The sequence below is a fragment of the Lithobates pipiens genome, unplaced genomic scaffold (genome assembly GCF_037356315.1).
Source record: "Lithobates pipiens isolate NorthernLeopardFrog02 unplaced genomic scaffold, aLitPip1_a1.2 Scaffold_23, whole genome shotgun sequence".
In the NCBI taxonomy this organism is placed as follows: Eukaryota; Metazoa; Chordata; class Amphibia; order Anura; family Ranidae; genus Lithobates; species Lithobates pipiens.
In genome coordinates, this window is record NW_027507785.1 from 85,660,362 (window position 1) to 85,674,724 (window position 14,363).

Genomic DNA, 14,363 nt, shown 5'->3' on the forward strand with positions numbered 1-14,363 from the left:
ATGCAAAAAGCACTAAAAATGCATAGGTGTGAATCCAGCCTTAGTGTGCAGCTCCCCTAGAAGCCCTCCAATACTTATTTAAGCCCGATCTCGATCCAGCAATGTGCACGAGTGCAGCATCTCTCCCTCCTCATTGGCTGGGACACATCAGAGGGAGCTATTGGGTCCTGCTGCTGTCAATCACAGCCAGGGAGGAGGGAGAGTGGGGCAGGACTAAGCTACCATAGACACACAGAGCTGGCTTGGGAGCAGGCACACTTGTGCCCCCAGAACAAGCAGCACTGCACTCAGGGGGACGCTTGGCAAGGAGGAGGGGCCAGAAGTGACGCCGAGGGACCTGATAAGAGGAGGATTGGGGCTGTTCTGTGTAAAACCACTGCACAGAGCAGGTAAGTATGATGTGTTTACTGTAGCAGAAAAAATTCCATGAACCGCACATCATAGAGCAGACCTGTGTAGAAGGATGAATGGCAACATCCGCCTGGGCTCTGACCAGGTCACACCCACATTGTGTTTCGCTCCGCCCACTGGAGCTTACTCATGATCCCCATGACCTTGGGGTCTGCTCTATGATGTGAAGTTTATGGACATTTCTTCTGCTATACTGAAGCTTGGAACCAGGATGTGCTAAAAAAAAAATCCATAAACTGCACATTACAGAGTGTCACAGAGAGAGACCCCATGGTTAAGCTCCAGTAGGCAGAGCGAAACACATTGGGGGTGTGACCTGGCTGAGGTTGCAATTCAGCCTTCTACAAAGGTCTGCTCTATGATCAGCAGTTTATGGACATTTTTTCAGCTATACTAAAGCTTGGAACCCGGGATGGGCTAGCAGAAAAAATGTCCATAAACTGCACATCACAGAGTAGATCCCATGATCATGAGGATCATGATTAAAGCGGGAGTCCGCCGGGACGCCGCGTTTTTTTTTTTTTTTTTGTTAAAAGCCAGCAGCTACAAATACTGCAGCTGCTGACTTTTAAAATAGTGACACTTACCTGTCCAGCGCGCCCGCGATGTCGGCACCCGAAGCCGATCTCTCGATCGTCTCTCGGGTGCTGCCGCCGCCATCTTGGGTATTGGAATCAGGAAGTGGAGCCTTTCGGCTTCATTTCCTGGTTCCCTACTGTGCATGCGCAAGTCGCGCTGCGCAATAAGGATGGACCCGCTGCCTCTGGGATCTGTGTGTTTCCCAGCAGGCAGCGGGGGACTTTCGGAAAGGGGCGTAATCTACGCCCCTTTCCGCAGAGAGCTATCCCGGAAGTGGGTGCAGATACCTGTACTGTACAGGTACCTGCACCCCCCTCCCCCCTGAAAGGTGCCAATTGTGGCGCTGGAGGGGGGGGAGGGTTCCGATGAGCGGAAGGTCCACTTTAGGGTGGACCTCCGCTTTAAGCTAGAGTGGGCAGAGCGAAACACATTGGGGGTGTGACCTGGCCAGAGCCAGGCGGATGTTGCCATTCATCCTTCTACAAAGGTCTGCTCTATGATCAGCAGTTTATGGACATTTATTCTGCTATACTGAAGCTTGGAACTGGGATGGGCTTCCATCCTAACCAGCACTCACTGCGGTTGGCCTTGGACTCTGACTTGAGCGGCACCCTATACATTTTACTTTTGGGTCACAATGATGTCTTTATTATTTTAAGGGAAAATTGAAAAAAAAATAAAAAAATCAAACCTTTACAACCATTTTAAATTCAGCTCAACTGATATGATGTGAGTGAGCCCCAAAAGATTGACGTCAGAGGACAGTGACCTTTATGTACCTCTAAATCCAAAATACAGGCATTCCAGGATTCCTTGAAGGAGCCTACCAACTGCAGAACTATGAAGGATGATCACATTTCCAACCCCATTTAATACACCCAATGATGGGTAGAACTCTCAGAAGGCCACTTAAAAACAAATATATATTTGAAAATAATAGCTATAAATCACCAAAAATTTCGTCAGATGGATAGATAGCTGGGAACGTATACTTACTGGAAGCTCATGTGGTGATTAATGTGAAGACACACTAAGCTATTCTCTTTAATCTGGCAGGAACATACACTTAGAGAATTTTACGAGTATGCTTTGAGGAATAATTTTGTGCTCTGTTTTGCTGACATATTTTGATAGCTTTGTGACAGCAAATTAATGTTCTTTTTAAACAGGGCGATTACACGCTAAAAGTACTAATGTTTAGAGGAACCTTGAAAGGTTTCACAGCTCATTTCTCTCTCTCTCTCTCTTTCCTTCTTTTAAATTACACTACAAAAGCCAGAAAGCTTATGCAATCTAGACACACATTTGCCTCTGGGATGTAGTAAAAGAAAAAAAAAAAAAAAAAAGACGACGTGTTCTGCTGTGCTATGACGAAGACAAAATTAACTGATATTGCAGAGCGAAGTGAATTTTTTTTTCACCGGGTCTTAAAGGGCCAAATGACAGTTGGATTAAAAAAAAAAAAAAAAAAATTTAAGAGAGACTATATTACCATATTTTAGGACTTCTTAAAAAAGGAATTTTGTAAGGGGGGGAAAAAAAACTGTTGGAAATGCTGAATATGCCCGGCATTAAAAGGCATCTGGTTAGGGCATAATTCATTAAGAAAAAAAGAAAAAAGAATTGACACGAAAAATGTAAAATGATTCAGTTATCTACCAATACAACGCAGGAAGTGAAAAGTGTTCGCAAATCAGTTGAAAGTTGATCTCCAGGGTGAGCAGCTGAACTTACAGTTGAAATATGTAAGTGAGCTGTTTTAAATGCCAAAGATTTGTAATTCTGCTCATCTACATGTCATATGCCATAGCCCTAGCCAAACACCATCATCTGTATGCTGACCTTATTTTTTTACTGCTGTAGTTAAAATTTAACTACAATGACACTGAGAACCACAAGCCAAAAATGCCATTTAATTACCGTATTTATGGCGTATAACACGCACATTCATTTTAAGAGGGAAGATTCAGGAAAAAAACCTTAACTTTTAAATAAGGAACTTTGAAGCAAAATAAGGGTCAGTGTCCATCTGCAGCCTCACCATTGCAATTAATGCAGCCTGATCAATGCCCATCTGCAGCCTCACAAGTGCCATCAAAGCAGCCTCACCATTGCCCTCAATGCAGCAGCCTCACCATTGTCCTCAATGCAGCAGCCTCACCATTGCGTGTTCGCACGCTCCACGTGCAGAGCCCGCCAGGAAGTCCACGCATCGCTGCACTAATCACAGGCAATGAGACATTTCTCCGGTGTGCACTGCAGAGATCGGGAAATGTCTCACTGCCTGTGATTAGCGCAGCGCTGCCTCGACTTCCTGGCGGGCTCTGCACGTGGAGTGTGCGAGACACACCTGAGCTCATCCCTACTCACTATTGCCTTCAACGCAGCAGCCTCACCATTGTCATCGGTGCAGCCTGATCGATGCCCAAAACATAGTCAACTCAACGTTAATTAAGAGAGTGCGGTTCCATGTGGTTGTAAACCTCAGACATGAAATATGAACAAAGCATATCATCCTATAGTGTGTACTTGTCTCAGCTGAAAGGCTCATTTACACTTGCTTCAACTTCCTTACACATTAAAGCGCCTACTGCTTCAACGTGCTTTTTTGATGCTTGGATGATGCTTCAGTGATGCTTTTGTGAAGCTTTAATGAAGCTTGGAAAATGCCCTGTGAGTGTGTGTATATCTCATATATGCAATTTCTCCAAAACAAAGTGAAAGTAAAGTTGAATAAAAGCCTCTCAAAAGCTTCAAGTGAGCTTTGTCACAGATTTCTGTGGAGGCTTTTAAGATGCTTTTAAGCACGACTAAAGCAACATGGGGCAAAGCAAACACAAGGTGTAAACAGGACTGTAAGCTAACCATTTTATTTAGTGACAGGAGCTTTGATTGGCATTCAGAGTGCTTTAAAAAAGTATGTCCAGTGCCATATTTTGAAGCAAATGTAAACGAGCCCTAAGTGTAATTTCTCTCTACTGCTTTGTTCCCCTGCTATCAGCATGAATTACGTCTGTCAAGTTTTTCTGACGCCAAGAGAAAAAGGTGACAGGGAAGGGGGCTCCAGCTTATTGACAGTCTCAGCTCTGTTCCTGTGTGCTGTGTGAAGCAGAGGTGTCCCTTCCCTCCAATCAGCTATCAGACTTCTCCTCACTGAGCTCAGCAGAGTGTACCTTTAGCTCTTTGTCCCCTTTTTTTCTGACTGCTCAGACAAGCTTTATAAAATTCTGTACTTTGAACGGATGTAGAGAAGAAAAGACCGCAGATAAACAGGTACAGCTTATGTAGGAGGATTTGTTTCATATCGATGTATCGCCTGAGGCCAGTCACTTCACTGGATATATATAAGGGTTTACAACCACTTCAAGGCTCGGCTTCCACTATTTCGACCCCAAAGTCACGTAATTTACAGTGGTGTGAACCATGGGAGAACAAGCTGCACCAAAGTCGCAACAAACTAGCACAAAAACCCATTTTGGAGTTGCACCAGTTAGAATGGGGACCATTGAAATACATGGATTTTGACTTGTCATGCGACTTCATGTGTGTCAAGTCGTACAATTCGCAGTAGTGCAAACTGAGCCTAAAGCTGAAATATTGGCATTAAAATTTTGAACTTTTAAAATACAAAGTTTAAAAATCTGCTTTGTGTCCACTAAATGCCTTTGCAAACCCAGATATATTACCTTGAAGCAGGTACATCCTTGTGATACTGTACATAGCCTGAACAGAGTACAGATGTGGGAGGGGCCTAGCCAGCTCCACCCACTATAAGGCTTCCTGCTGAAAACTACAGAAGGTGGGGGGGAGACAAGACCACTCACCCTGCACAAGGACAGAGGGTAGCAGTAACCGGTCTTTACAGGAAGCTCCTGCACAGAGGCAAAATTTCACACTGGAACAGGTGCATCTGAGCTCCTACCTAATGCCTGGTCAGCCTCAAGAACACAGCACTCTCATGCTGGGAAGTCTCTGCAAACCTCCATGTGTAATCTGTGCAAAAGAGGAGAAAGGCCGGTGCCATGGAGGTCGGCAAAAACATAGTTTTATTAATGTAGGTGAACAACAGTCAAAAAACGAACGCCTTTTCGGCCATCTGGCCTTAATCATATCTGAGCTGGGAATGGGAGACGTTATTGTATTCAGTTTTTCTTGACAATTATTAAATACGAGTAAGAAGCTCAATTTTTGGAGTGCACCTTATATTTTTTTATATTTCTAATGAAGAGTAGAGATGGCCTGTAATAGTCGGCACCCAGATTGTCTGAGAGTAATGAAAGGAGTGAGTCTTGAGTGGAGCATGGCTTTGGTTATGTTCTTTTAATAACTTGTGTAAGGTAAGTATATTGGCTTCCCACCACAGATGGAAAGTGCGGTTTCACATGGGGAAGGGTTGGGGGCATTACTGTTGTGGAAATTGCATTATGTGTGTTTTATGGATTGTTGTCATGTGTTTAATTTAACGGAGGAGCGCTCAGGCAAAGTGCACTTGGGTTGAATCGGAACCACCGGCAAAACCGTCAGAATGAAAACCTTCTCATGGGCTTGGAGACGTGTTCTCTGTGTGTGTGGGAGCCTTTGTTGGTTTGTAAGTATCAAGCGCAGCACGCTGGGCTTCTTACCTTCAAATGTCTATGCACATTAAAGAAGCGAAGTCCACATAACGAGAGAAACATATTATATCTCTGTGTCTGGCTACGCTATCCCTTTTGGATACATATCTGCTTTAATAAGAGGACATTGATATCTGCCTTGTTGGTATACTTGTACCGTATATTGACAACACCAGTACCAATGTCCCTGCAGATCTTCTCAACAACAAGTAAAAGGATCTTACTAGATACTGGTTACTCTGAGCATTATTGAGTGGGCTCCATGCTGACTAAGATGGTGGATGTGGTTGGGCGGAGAGCAGTGTACATGCCTCAAGTGGATGAGACATGTGCACTTCTCCCTCCCACTCCTGTGGATGCTCTGCCCTTTAGTATCATTTCCTGTGTAGTGTCATTTCCTGTGGAGGAAGTGATTGGCTGTTGGGGCCATGACTTCCTGTTTATCACTTCCTTTTGTTGTCCATGAATTAAAGCCAAGAGCCTCAGCCCAGGAGAGGCAGATGAAGGAGCGATTGAGCTAAAATGGTGACTATGTCTGTTTATTGGAGAAATGCGGTAGACACGGGTTGTTTAAAGATGCATTATACTGAAAAGTAAGGATAAGCTCCGGCGTGTTAGCACACCCCATGTGCAGAGCCCACCAGGAAGTCGGCATTGCGCTGTGCTAATCACAGGCAGTGAGACATTGTCCCAATGCATGGCTGCCCTCCTGTCCCCTCCCCAACGTGTATTCGATACAGGGGATTCGTATCTAGTTCAGGTTCTGCTTATTAAGGCCAGGTTCTCACACCTATGCATTTTTAATGATTTTTGCAGATTTGTACTACAGAACGTGTTCCATAGGAAACTATGTTAAATGGACTGTAATGCAAATCTGCAAAAAGCACTAAAAATGCATAGGTGTGAGAACCTGGCCTTAATAAGCAGAACCTGAACTAGATACGAATCCCCTGTATCGAATACACGTTGGGGAGGGGACAGGAGGGCACGAGCGGCAGTCTACTTGCCATAGGAGGAAACGCACATCCCCCCATACCTTTCCGGTATCTAATCTTATTGATTATTGCTGGCAATAGAGTGGTGCACTAGACGCACTTTATAAATGTGAGTACCCTGTATTAGGGTTTGTTTGCTTGTGTTCATTAAAGCGGAGGTCCACCCTACAGTGGACCTTCCGCTCATCGGAACCCTCCCCCCCTCCGACGCCACAATTGGCACCTTTCAGGGGGGAGGGGGGAGGGGGGAGGGGGGTGCAGGTACCTGTACAGTACAGGTATCTGCACCCACTTCCGGGATAGCTCTCTGCGGAAAGAGGCGTAGATTACGCCCCTTTCCGAAAGTCCCCAGCTGCCTGCTGGGAAACACACAGATCCCAGAGGCAGCGGGTCCATCCTTACTGCGCAGCGCGACTCGCGCATGCGCAGTAGGGAACCGGGAAATGAAGCCGAAAGGCTCCACTTCCTGATTCCCATACCAAAGATGGCGGTGGCAGCACCTGAGAGACGATCGAGAGATCGGCTTTGGGTGCCGACATCGCGGGCGCGCTGGACAGGTAAGTGTCACTATTTTAAAAGTCAGCAGCTGCAGTATTTGTAGCTGCTGGCTTTTAAAAAAAAAATAAATAAAACGCGGAGTCCCGGCGGACTCCCGCTTTAAATAGTTTAAACCTACTGCACTATCAAGCGCTTTTATTTTTGCATAAATGGAGGTTCAAATGCATGTATATTTTATGGACTTCTACGAACTTTATCAATTTTACAAATCTATATATTTTTTCCACATGAGCACTATATACTTACTTACTGTGCAGTTGAGTTTCCACTCCCTTATAGTTTTTTTATTATTTACTGGCACTTCACTATTGGTCAATATTTGTGTTTTTCTATGTTATATATACATTTGGTATCCAATTATTGGGTGTATAGTGCATATTACATAGCACAGCCCTTTTCAATTCATTTATTTTACAATTTGTTCTGATTTTGGCTGCTGTTTCTTATATTGATCCTATTACCTTTATATATTTTTATATTTTTGATGAGATCATAGTTATAGCGCGGATTAGTATTTGCTCATTTATTATTGCAAGGTCTGCTTGAACTCTTTTTTTTTTTTTTTTATTGGACTGGGAGTAAACGCCAGGTTACCAAACCCTCTGCATGCCTCTACTGCAGGATTTCTAACTGCTAGAGACGTGGACCAATTTAACAAAAGAGTAGCCTATTTAAATACCCCTCTTCAATTTAATGTTAAATTTGAAAGACGTTTTTTTTGGTCAAAATCACGAGAAAGTGCGTGCCGTTTTAGATGTGAAATTTATATGAGCTCCAAAACTCACTTCCAATCAACTGTGAAACTGCCAGCAATCAGCAGCATCCAGGCGGATCCCCTGTCACGTTGAAATTCCATGTGTGGCTCGTACTTGCCAATCTGATTCTTTATTTTTTTTTTATAAAACATCTCGACCTAAACAAAAAGCTTTTCTACGTCAAATATATTTGCATTTTTTATTTTTTTTTGAGTGCTGACCAGTACATATAACTTCCCTATCAATTAATTACCTTCAAGTCTGACAATGAGTGGCACCTTAAGTTCAAGCTCGCGGCAAGCCTTTGTTATCCCGTTAGCAATGATAGCGCAGTTTACTATTCCTCCAAAAATGTTAATGAGAATGGCTTCAACCTGAAAGACAAAAGAAAACTTTCATGTCAATATTTTACACGTTCTACAAAAAAAAAAAAAAGAGATAATTAAAAACACGGCAGTAAACAGATGTCAGGGTTAAAACTAATGAATAGCGTACAACAAAATGTGGTAAGAGGTCCATAGAGCTCAAAGAAGTTCTAAACAAAAGCTTTTCTTTGCCCTCGAAGGCTCCATGCACACTGGACGTAATAACATTATAAAAACGCCAGTATCTGTGCAGTGAGTCTTTCAACGTTTTTTTAAAGTTTTTTGCAATAGCGTGGATTTTAAAAAAATTTTTCCAACGGATAAAAAATGTTAAATGCTGGTGAGCCACGTTTTTGAGCGTTTATCAGCGTTTGGCATTTTTGTGGTCAGAAAAACGACTCCTGAATGTGATTTTATAGCGTTCAGAAAACAGCCTATAAACTCCACTGCTGATAAACATGTGCATGGACACATAGGATAACAGAGGGGAGTTTATGGGCTGTTAAAAAAAAAAAAAAAAAACGCCCAAACTCCCAAAAATGGTTGTTTGAGCTTCAGTGTGGATGGAGCCTCATGGTGGAGTTCCAAATGTAACCAATACACAGTTTCTGAAGCTGAAACAAGCTGCTAATATTTAATCAGCTCATCTAAGGGCTTGTTTACACTATCTTTGGATTCTGAAGAGGGATTTGTGTTCAGATTGCTCTTCAGACAGCATTTGACAGGCAGTGAGAAGGTATTGTATCCGCTCCTTACTGCCAGCTTTAACGCCTTGATTGCTGCACTAGCCACAACCGCATGCATTGCACACAGTTGCGGGGTGCTTGCAGAGCGACCCTATTCACCTAAATTAGGTATAACTCTTGTGGCGGCTGCGATGCATTGCTAGGTGGCCGTGACATGTATATACCCCTGCAGCTAGGGTTGCCACCTCATCCCTTTAAACCCAAACACATATTAATTACACAGGTTCTGTAGCTGATTAAGATGGTAATTCAACTCACTTGGTACCTTATCTGCATTAAATTAGCCTCAGACCTGTGTTGGACCCCTTTCACACGAGGGCGTTTTGCAGGCGCTATAGCGTTAGAAATAGCGCCTGCAATCTGCCCTAAAAAAGCTGCACCATTGTCTGTACTGTGAAAGCCCCGATGGCTCCTCCACCGCTGCTCCCCATTGAAATTAATGGGTCAGCGCTGTAATACCGCCGGCAAAACGTCGCTATTGTGGCGTATTGCCGGCGGTTTTAACCCTTTCTCGGCCACTAGCAGGGGGTAAAAGCTCCCCATTAGCGACCGAAATGCGCCGCAAATCTGCCGGTAAAACACCACTAAAAATAGCGGCGTTTTACCGCCCACGCTATGGGCGGTGTGGTGTGAAAGGGGTCTAAGACTGGCCATACACCTATAGATTATCTGCAGATTTTCTATGGTCAGATGGAAAAAGTGGAGCAGATTCCTCCATCTATGCTGAACTGTGTGGATGGAGGAATCTCCCACTTTTTTCATCTGACCATAGAAAATCTGCAGATAATCTATAGGTGTATGGCCAGTCTAATTCATATGTGTTCAGGTTAAAGGGATGAGGTGGCAACTCTACCTGCAGCTAAAGGGAGTAGAGGTTGGGGACGGGTAAAAGCACAGCTCAACTGTGGGGTTTTACCACCTTCCCACCGCTAGTGTGAACGACTCCTTAACTATGCGCAGTCATGTTGGAACAGGAAGGGGCCATCACCAAATTGTTCCAGCAAAGTTGGGATCATGAAATTGTCCAAAATAGCTTGGTATGCCGACGCCTTAAGAGTTCCCTTCACTGGAACTAAGGGGCCAAGCCCAACCCCTGAAAAACCACCTCACGCCATAATTCCCCCCTCCACCAAATGATTTGGACCAGTGCACAAAGCAAGGCCCATAAAGACATGGATGAGCGAGTTTGGGGTGAAGGAACTTGACTGTCCTGCACATTGTCCTGACCTCAACCCGATAGACCACCTTTGGGATGAATTAGAGCAGAGACTGCGAGCCAAGCCTTCTCGTCCAACATCAGTGCCTGACCTCACAGTTTGCTCTTTTGGAAGAATGGTCAGTTCAGTTTAACCACTTGCCGCCCGCTGCACACCGATATACGTCGGCACAAAGGGAGCGGTGGGCAAATGGGCGAACCTGTACATCCCCTTTAAGAGCCAGGGATAACAGGAGTGCGAGCACCCGGCGTGTACAGTGTGACCGCGCTGTGGGACCTGCGGACTCTATGTCCGACAGTCTCCCAGCGATTGTGTCACGGAGCCTCAGAACGAGGAAGTGCCTATGTAAAAAAAGCATTTCCCCGTTCTGGCTTGTGTCATGACAGAGATCACCGCTCCATGTCATCGGGAGCGGTGATCGCTGTCATGTGACTTGAAGCCCACCCCCCCCACAGTTAGAATCACTCCTTAGGGCACACTTAATCCCTTCATCGCTCCCTAGTGGTTAACCCCTTCCCTGCCAGTGTCATTTACACAGTAGTCAGTGCATTTTTATACCACTGATCGCTGTATAAATGACAATTGTCCCAAAATAGTGTCAAAAGTGTCCGATGTGTCTGCCATAATGACGCAGTCCCAATAAAAATCGTAGATTGCCGCCATTACTAATAAAAAAAAATAAAGACGCTTTAACTTTTGCGCAAACCAATGAATATACGCTTGAGATTTTTTTTTTTTTTTTACCAAAAATATGTAGAAGAATACATATTGGCCTAAACTAAGAAAATTTTTTTTTTTATATTTTCAGGGGAAATTTTAGCAAAAAAGTAAAAAATAATGCGTTTTTTTAAAATTTATGTTTTTTTTTTGTTTATAGCGCAAAAAATAAAAACCGCAGAGGTGATCAAATACCAGCAAAAGAAAGCTCTATTTGTGGGGAAAAAAAAGAACATCAATTTTGTTTGGGTACAGTGTTGCACGACCGTGCAATCGTCAGTTAAAACGACGCAGTGCTGAATCACAAAAAGTGCTCTGGTCAGGAAGGGGGTAAAATCTTCCGGGGCTGAAGCGGTTAAGAGGCCAAAGAAAACAGGTTATCCGTGTGTCTTTCATTTTCTAATTATATTGGGTTCAGCTAAAAAGAACTGTCACTTTTTTGAAAATATGGCTCCTTATCCTGGTGATCTAGCTTTGTGAAGTGAGCCTATTGTACCCAAGAGCAAGATAATACAGAGTCGTCATATGCATAGGAATCAAATAGCGGAATTTGTCTCCGGGACGTGAAGTTGAAGATGTGAAAATGATCAAACGGCAACTAAAATGGTTTCTTTGTGTTTACATGGGATGCAAAGGAAACATTACTGTGGAAAAAAAAACGCATTTAATCAGCATTTGAGTCAAGCTGTCTGCTACCTCAACTCACATGAAAGTCATTACCTGCTCCCATATCTTCTGTCTCTGCACTTCAAAGGATTTTTGACAGAATGAAGCAAGGATTTTTTATTTATTTTTTTGCTTTTCAGTCATGAAATGCCTAGAGATGCGCTTGATTAAAGTGTGACTTTTAAGGAAAGGACTGTTCGCGACAGAACTGAAGTCAACAGAAAAAGCCATCTGTAGCAATTTTACCAGTTTCCACAATAAATGAGACAAAGTTGGTCACCCCATAAATATGTTAAAGCCAAACTCCATGCAGATATAGACAAAAGACTCTGCAATCAATACATTATATGTAGTGTGATTAGAATTATAGGGGTCTGATAATGCTTAAAGCGGAGGTCCACCCTAAAATGGACCTCCACTCATCGGAATCCCCCCCCCCTCCGGCGCCACAATCGGCACCTTTCAGGGGGGAGGGGGGTGCAGTTACCTGGATAATCCAGGTAACTGCACCCACTTCCGGGCTAGCTCTCTGCGGAAAGGGGCGTACGTTACGCCCCTTTCCGCAAGCGCCCGCCCCCTTCAGCAAGTGCCCCGCTGCCTGCTGGGAAACACACAGCTCCCAGAGGCAGCGGGGACCGCCCGGATTGCGCCGCGCGGCTCGCGCATGCGCAGTAGGGAACCGGGAAATGAAGCCGAAAGGCTCCATTTCCTGATTCCCATACCCAAGATGGCGGCGGCACGAGCGAGCGATCGGCTTCGGGTGCCGACATCGCGGGCGCGCTGGACAGGTAAGTGTCACTATTTAAAAGTCAGCAGCTGCAGTATTTGTAGCTGCTGGCTTTTAAAAAAAAAAAAAAAAAAAACGCGGAGTCCCGGTGGACTCCCGCTTTAATGCGTTATTTATCTATATGTATATAAAGCCTGTTGCTTTAAGAATTTATATTATGCTTGATTTTTTTTTTTTTTTCCTTCTTAAATGGCTCGTTTCAACTCCTGGGAATTCGAAACTGTTGGATATGTGACGACACAAACTACTGATAAGAACCCAGAAAGCTGTTCAAAATAGGCCTTCATACCAAAACCAGTCTGAACTGACCAAATAATGCTGAATTGTATTTTTTTTGCCAGTCACATAATGTAACCACTCAATTAAGGACTCTTTCACATGGGACGGATCCGTGATGATCCACCCCGCGAACATCTGCTTGCTCAACGGGGATCGCTCCGTCAATCCCCGCTGAGCAGGAAGATGACAGGTCTGTCTCTGTACAGTGTGCAGGGACGGACCTGTCAGAGTGCCGCTCTCCCCTATAGGAGATCGGATGACAACGGACCGTAGAGTCCATCGTCACCCGATCCGATGATGGATGGAAAAGTAGGTTTTTCCTCCGTCACACTTTTTCGCATTGGAGCGGGTCGCATGTCAGCAGACATGTCACCGCTGACATCCGATGCTCCATAGAGGTCTATGGAGCATCTGTTCAGGTCCGCCTAAAAAACTGACAGGCGGACCTGAACGGATCATTCGTGTGAAAGAGGCCTAACTGTTCCATTGCTACGCAGAAGATATGAATGCCGATTGGACTAAACTATACGATCACACCTATAACACGCCTAGAACTTATGCATATTCATACGTATTTATTGCTAAACTTGATGTTTTTAAGTCAGAGACACTTCCTTCTTCGTTCGAGCTGGTAGTGCTGAATATCGGTGTGTGTTGTGTCTCTCCACTGCAGTGTATACAATAAAGAACCTACTTATCTTAAGATCTGGACTCACTATCTCATCATATAAATGTTTAAAGACTCCCTAACATGATTTAACAAGTGTAAGTATTGGAATTAGACCTGGTTTTAGCCCCCTGTAGACCATGTACAGCAGGGCTAGGGTGAGAAGCAGCACAAGGCGGCACTCAGCTTATGTACTGAGAAGGAACCTGTTGGAGAAAGCAGACTGTTAAATCCAATTCACAATTGCAAATGGGGCTGTTTGGGATGCATATACAGTGAGGAAAAAAAGTATTTATTCAGCCACCAATTGTGCAAGTTTTCCCACTTAAAAAGATGAGAGGCCTGTAATTGTCATCATAGGTATACCTCAACTATGAGCGACAAAATGTGGAAACAAATCCAGACAATCACATTGTCTGATTTTTGAAAGAATTTATTTGCAAATTATGGTGGAAAATAAGTATTTTGTCAATATCAAAAGTTCATCTCAATACTTTGTTATGTATCCTTTGTTGGCAATGACAGAGGTCAAACATTTTCTGTAAGTCTTCATAAGGTTGTCACACACTGTTGCTGGTATGTTGGCCTCCATGCAGATCTCCTCTAGAGCAGTGATGTTTTGGGGCTGTCACATGGACTTTCAACTTCCTCTAAAGGTTTTCTATGGTTGAGATCTGGAGACTGGCTAGGCCACTCCAGGACCTTGAAATGCTTCTTACGAAGTCACTCCTTCGTTGCCCAGGAGGTGTGTTTGGGATCATTGTCAAGCTGAAAGACCCAGCCACGTTTCATCTTAAATGCCCTTACTGATGGGAGGAGGTTTGCACTCAAAATCTCATGATACATGGCCCCATTCATTCTTTCATGTACACGGATCAGTCGTCCTGTACAATTTGCAGAGTAACAGCCCCAAAGCATGGTGTTGTCACCCCCATGCTTCACAGTAGGTATGGTTTTCTTTGGTTGCAACTCAGCATTCTCTCTCCTCCAAACACGACGAGTTGTCTT

The 14,363-nt window shown here is 44.1% G+C and overlaps 1 protein-coding gene across 1 annotated transcript in view; it reads right to left on the reverse strand.

Annotated features, from left to right (window-relative positions):
• The window catches only part of SUCLG2 (succinate-CoA ligase GDP-forming subunit beta), a 326,616-nt gene that overhangs the window by 42,554 nt on the left and 269,699 nt on the right, over nt 1–14,363 (reverse strand). The window contains exon 10 of the mRNA XM_077451973.1: nt 8,165–8,285. Within this exon, the coding sequence (XP_077308099.1) occupies nt 8,165–8,285 (121 nt within the window). The remainder of the gene's footprint in view (nt 1–8,164; nt 8,286–14,363) is intronic.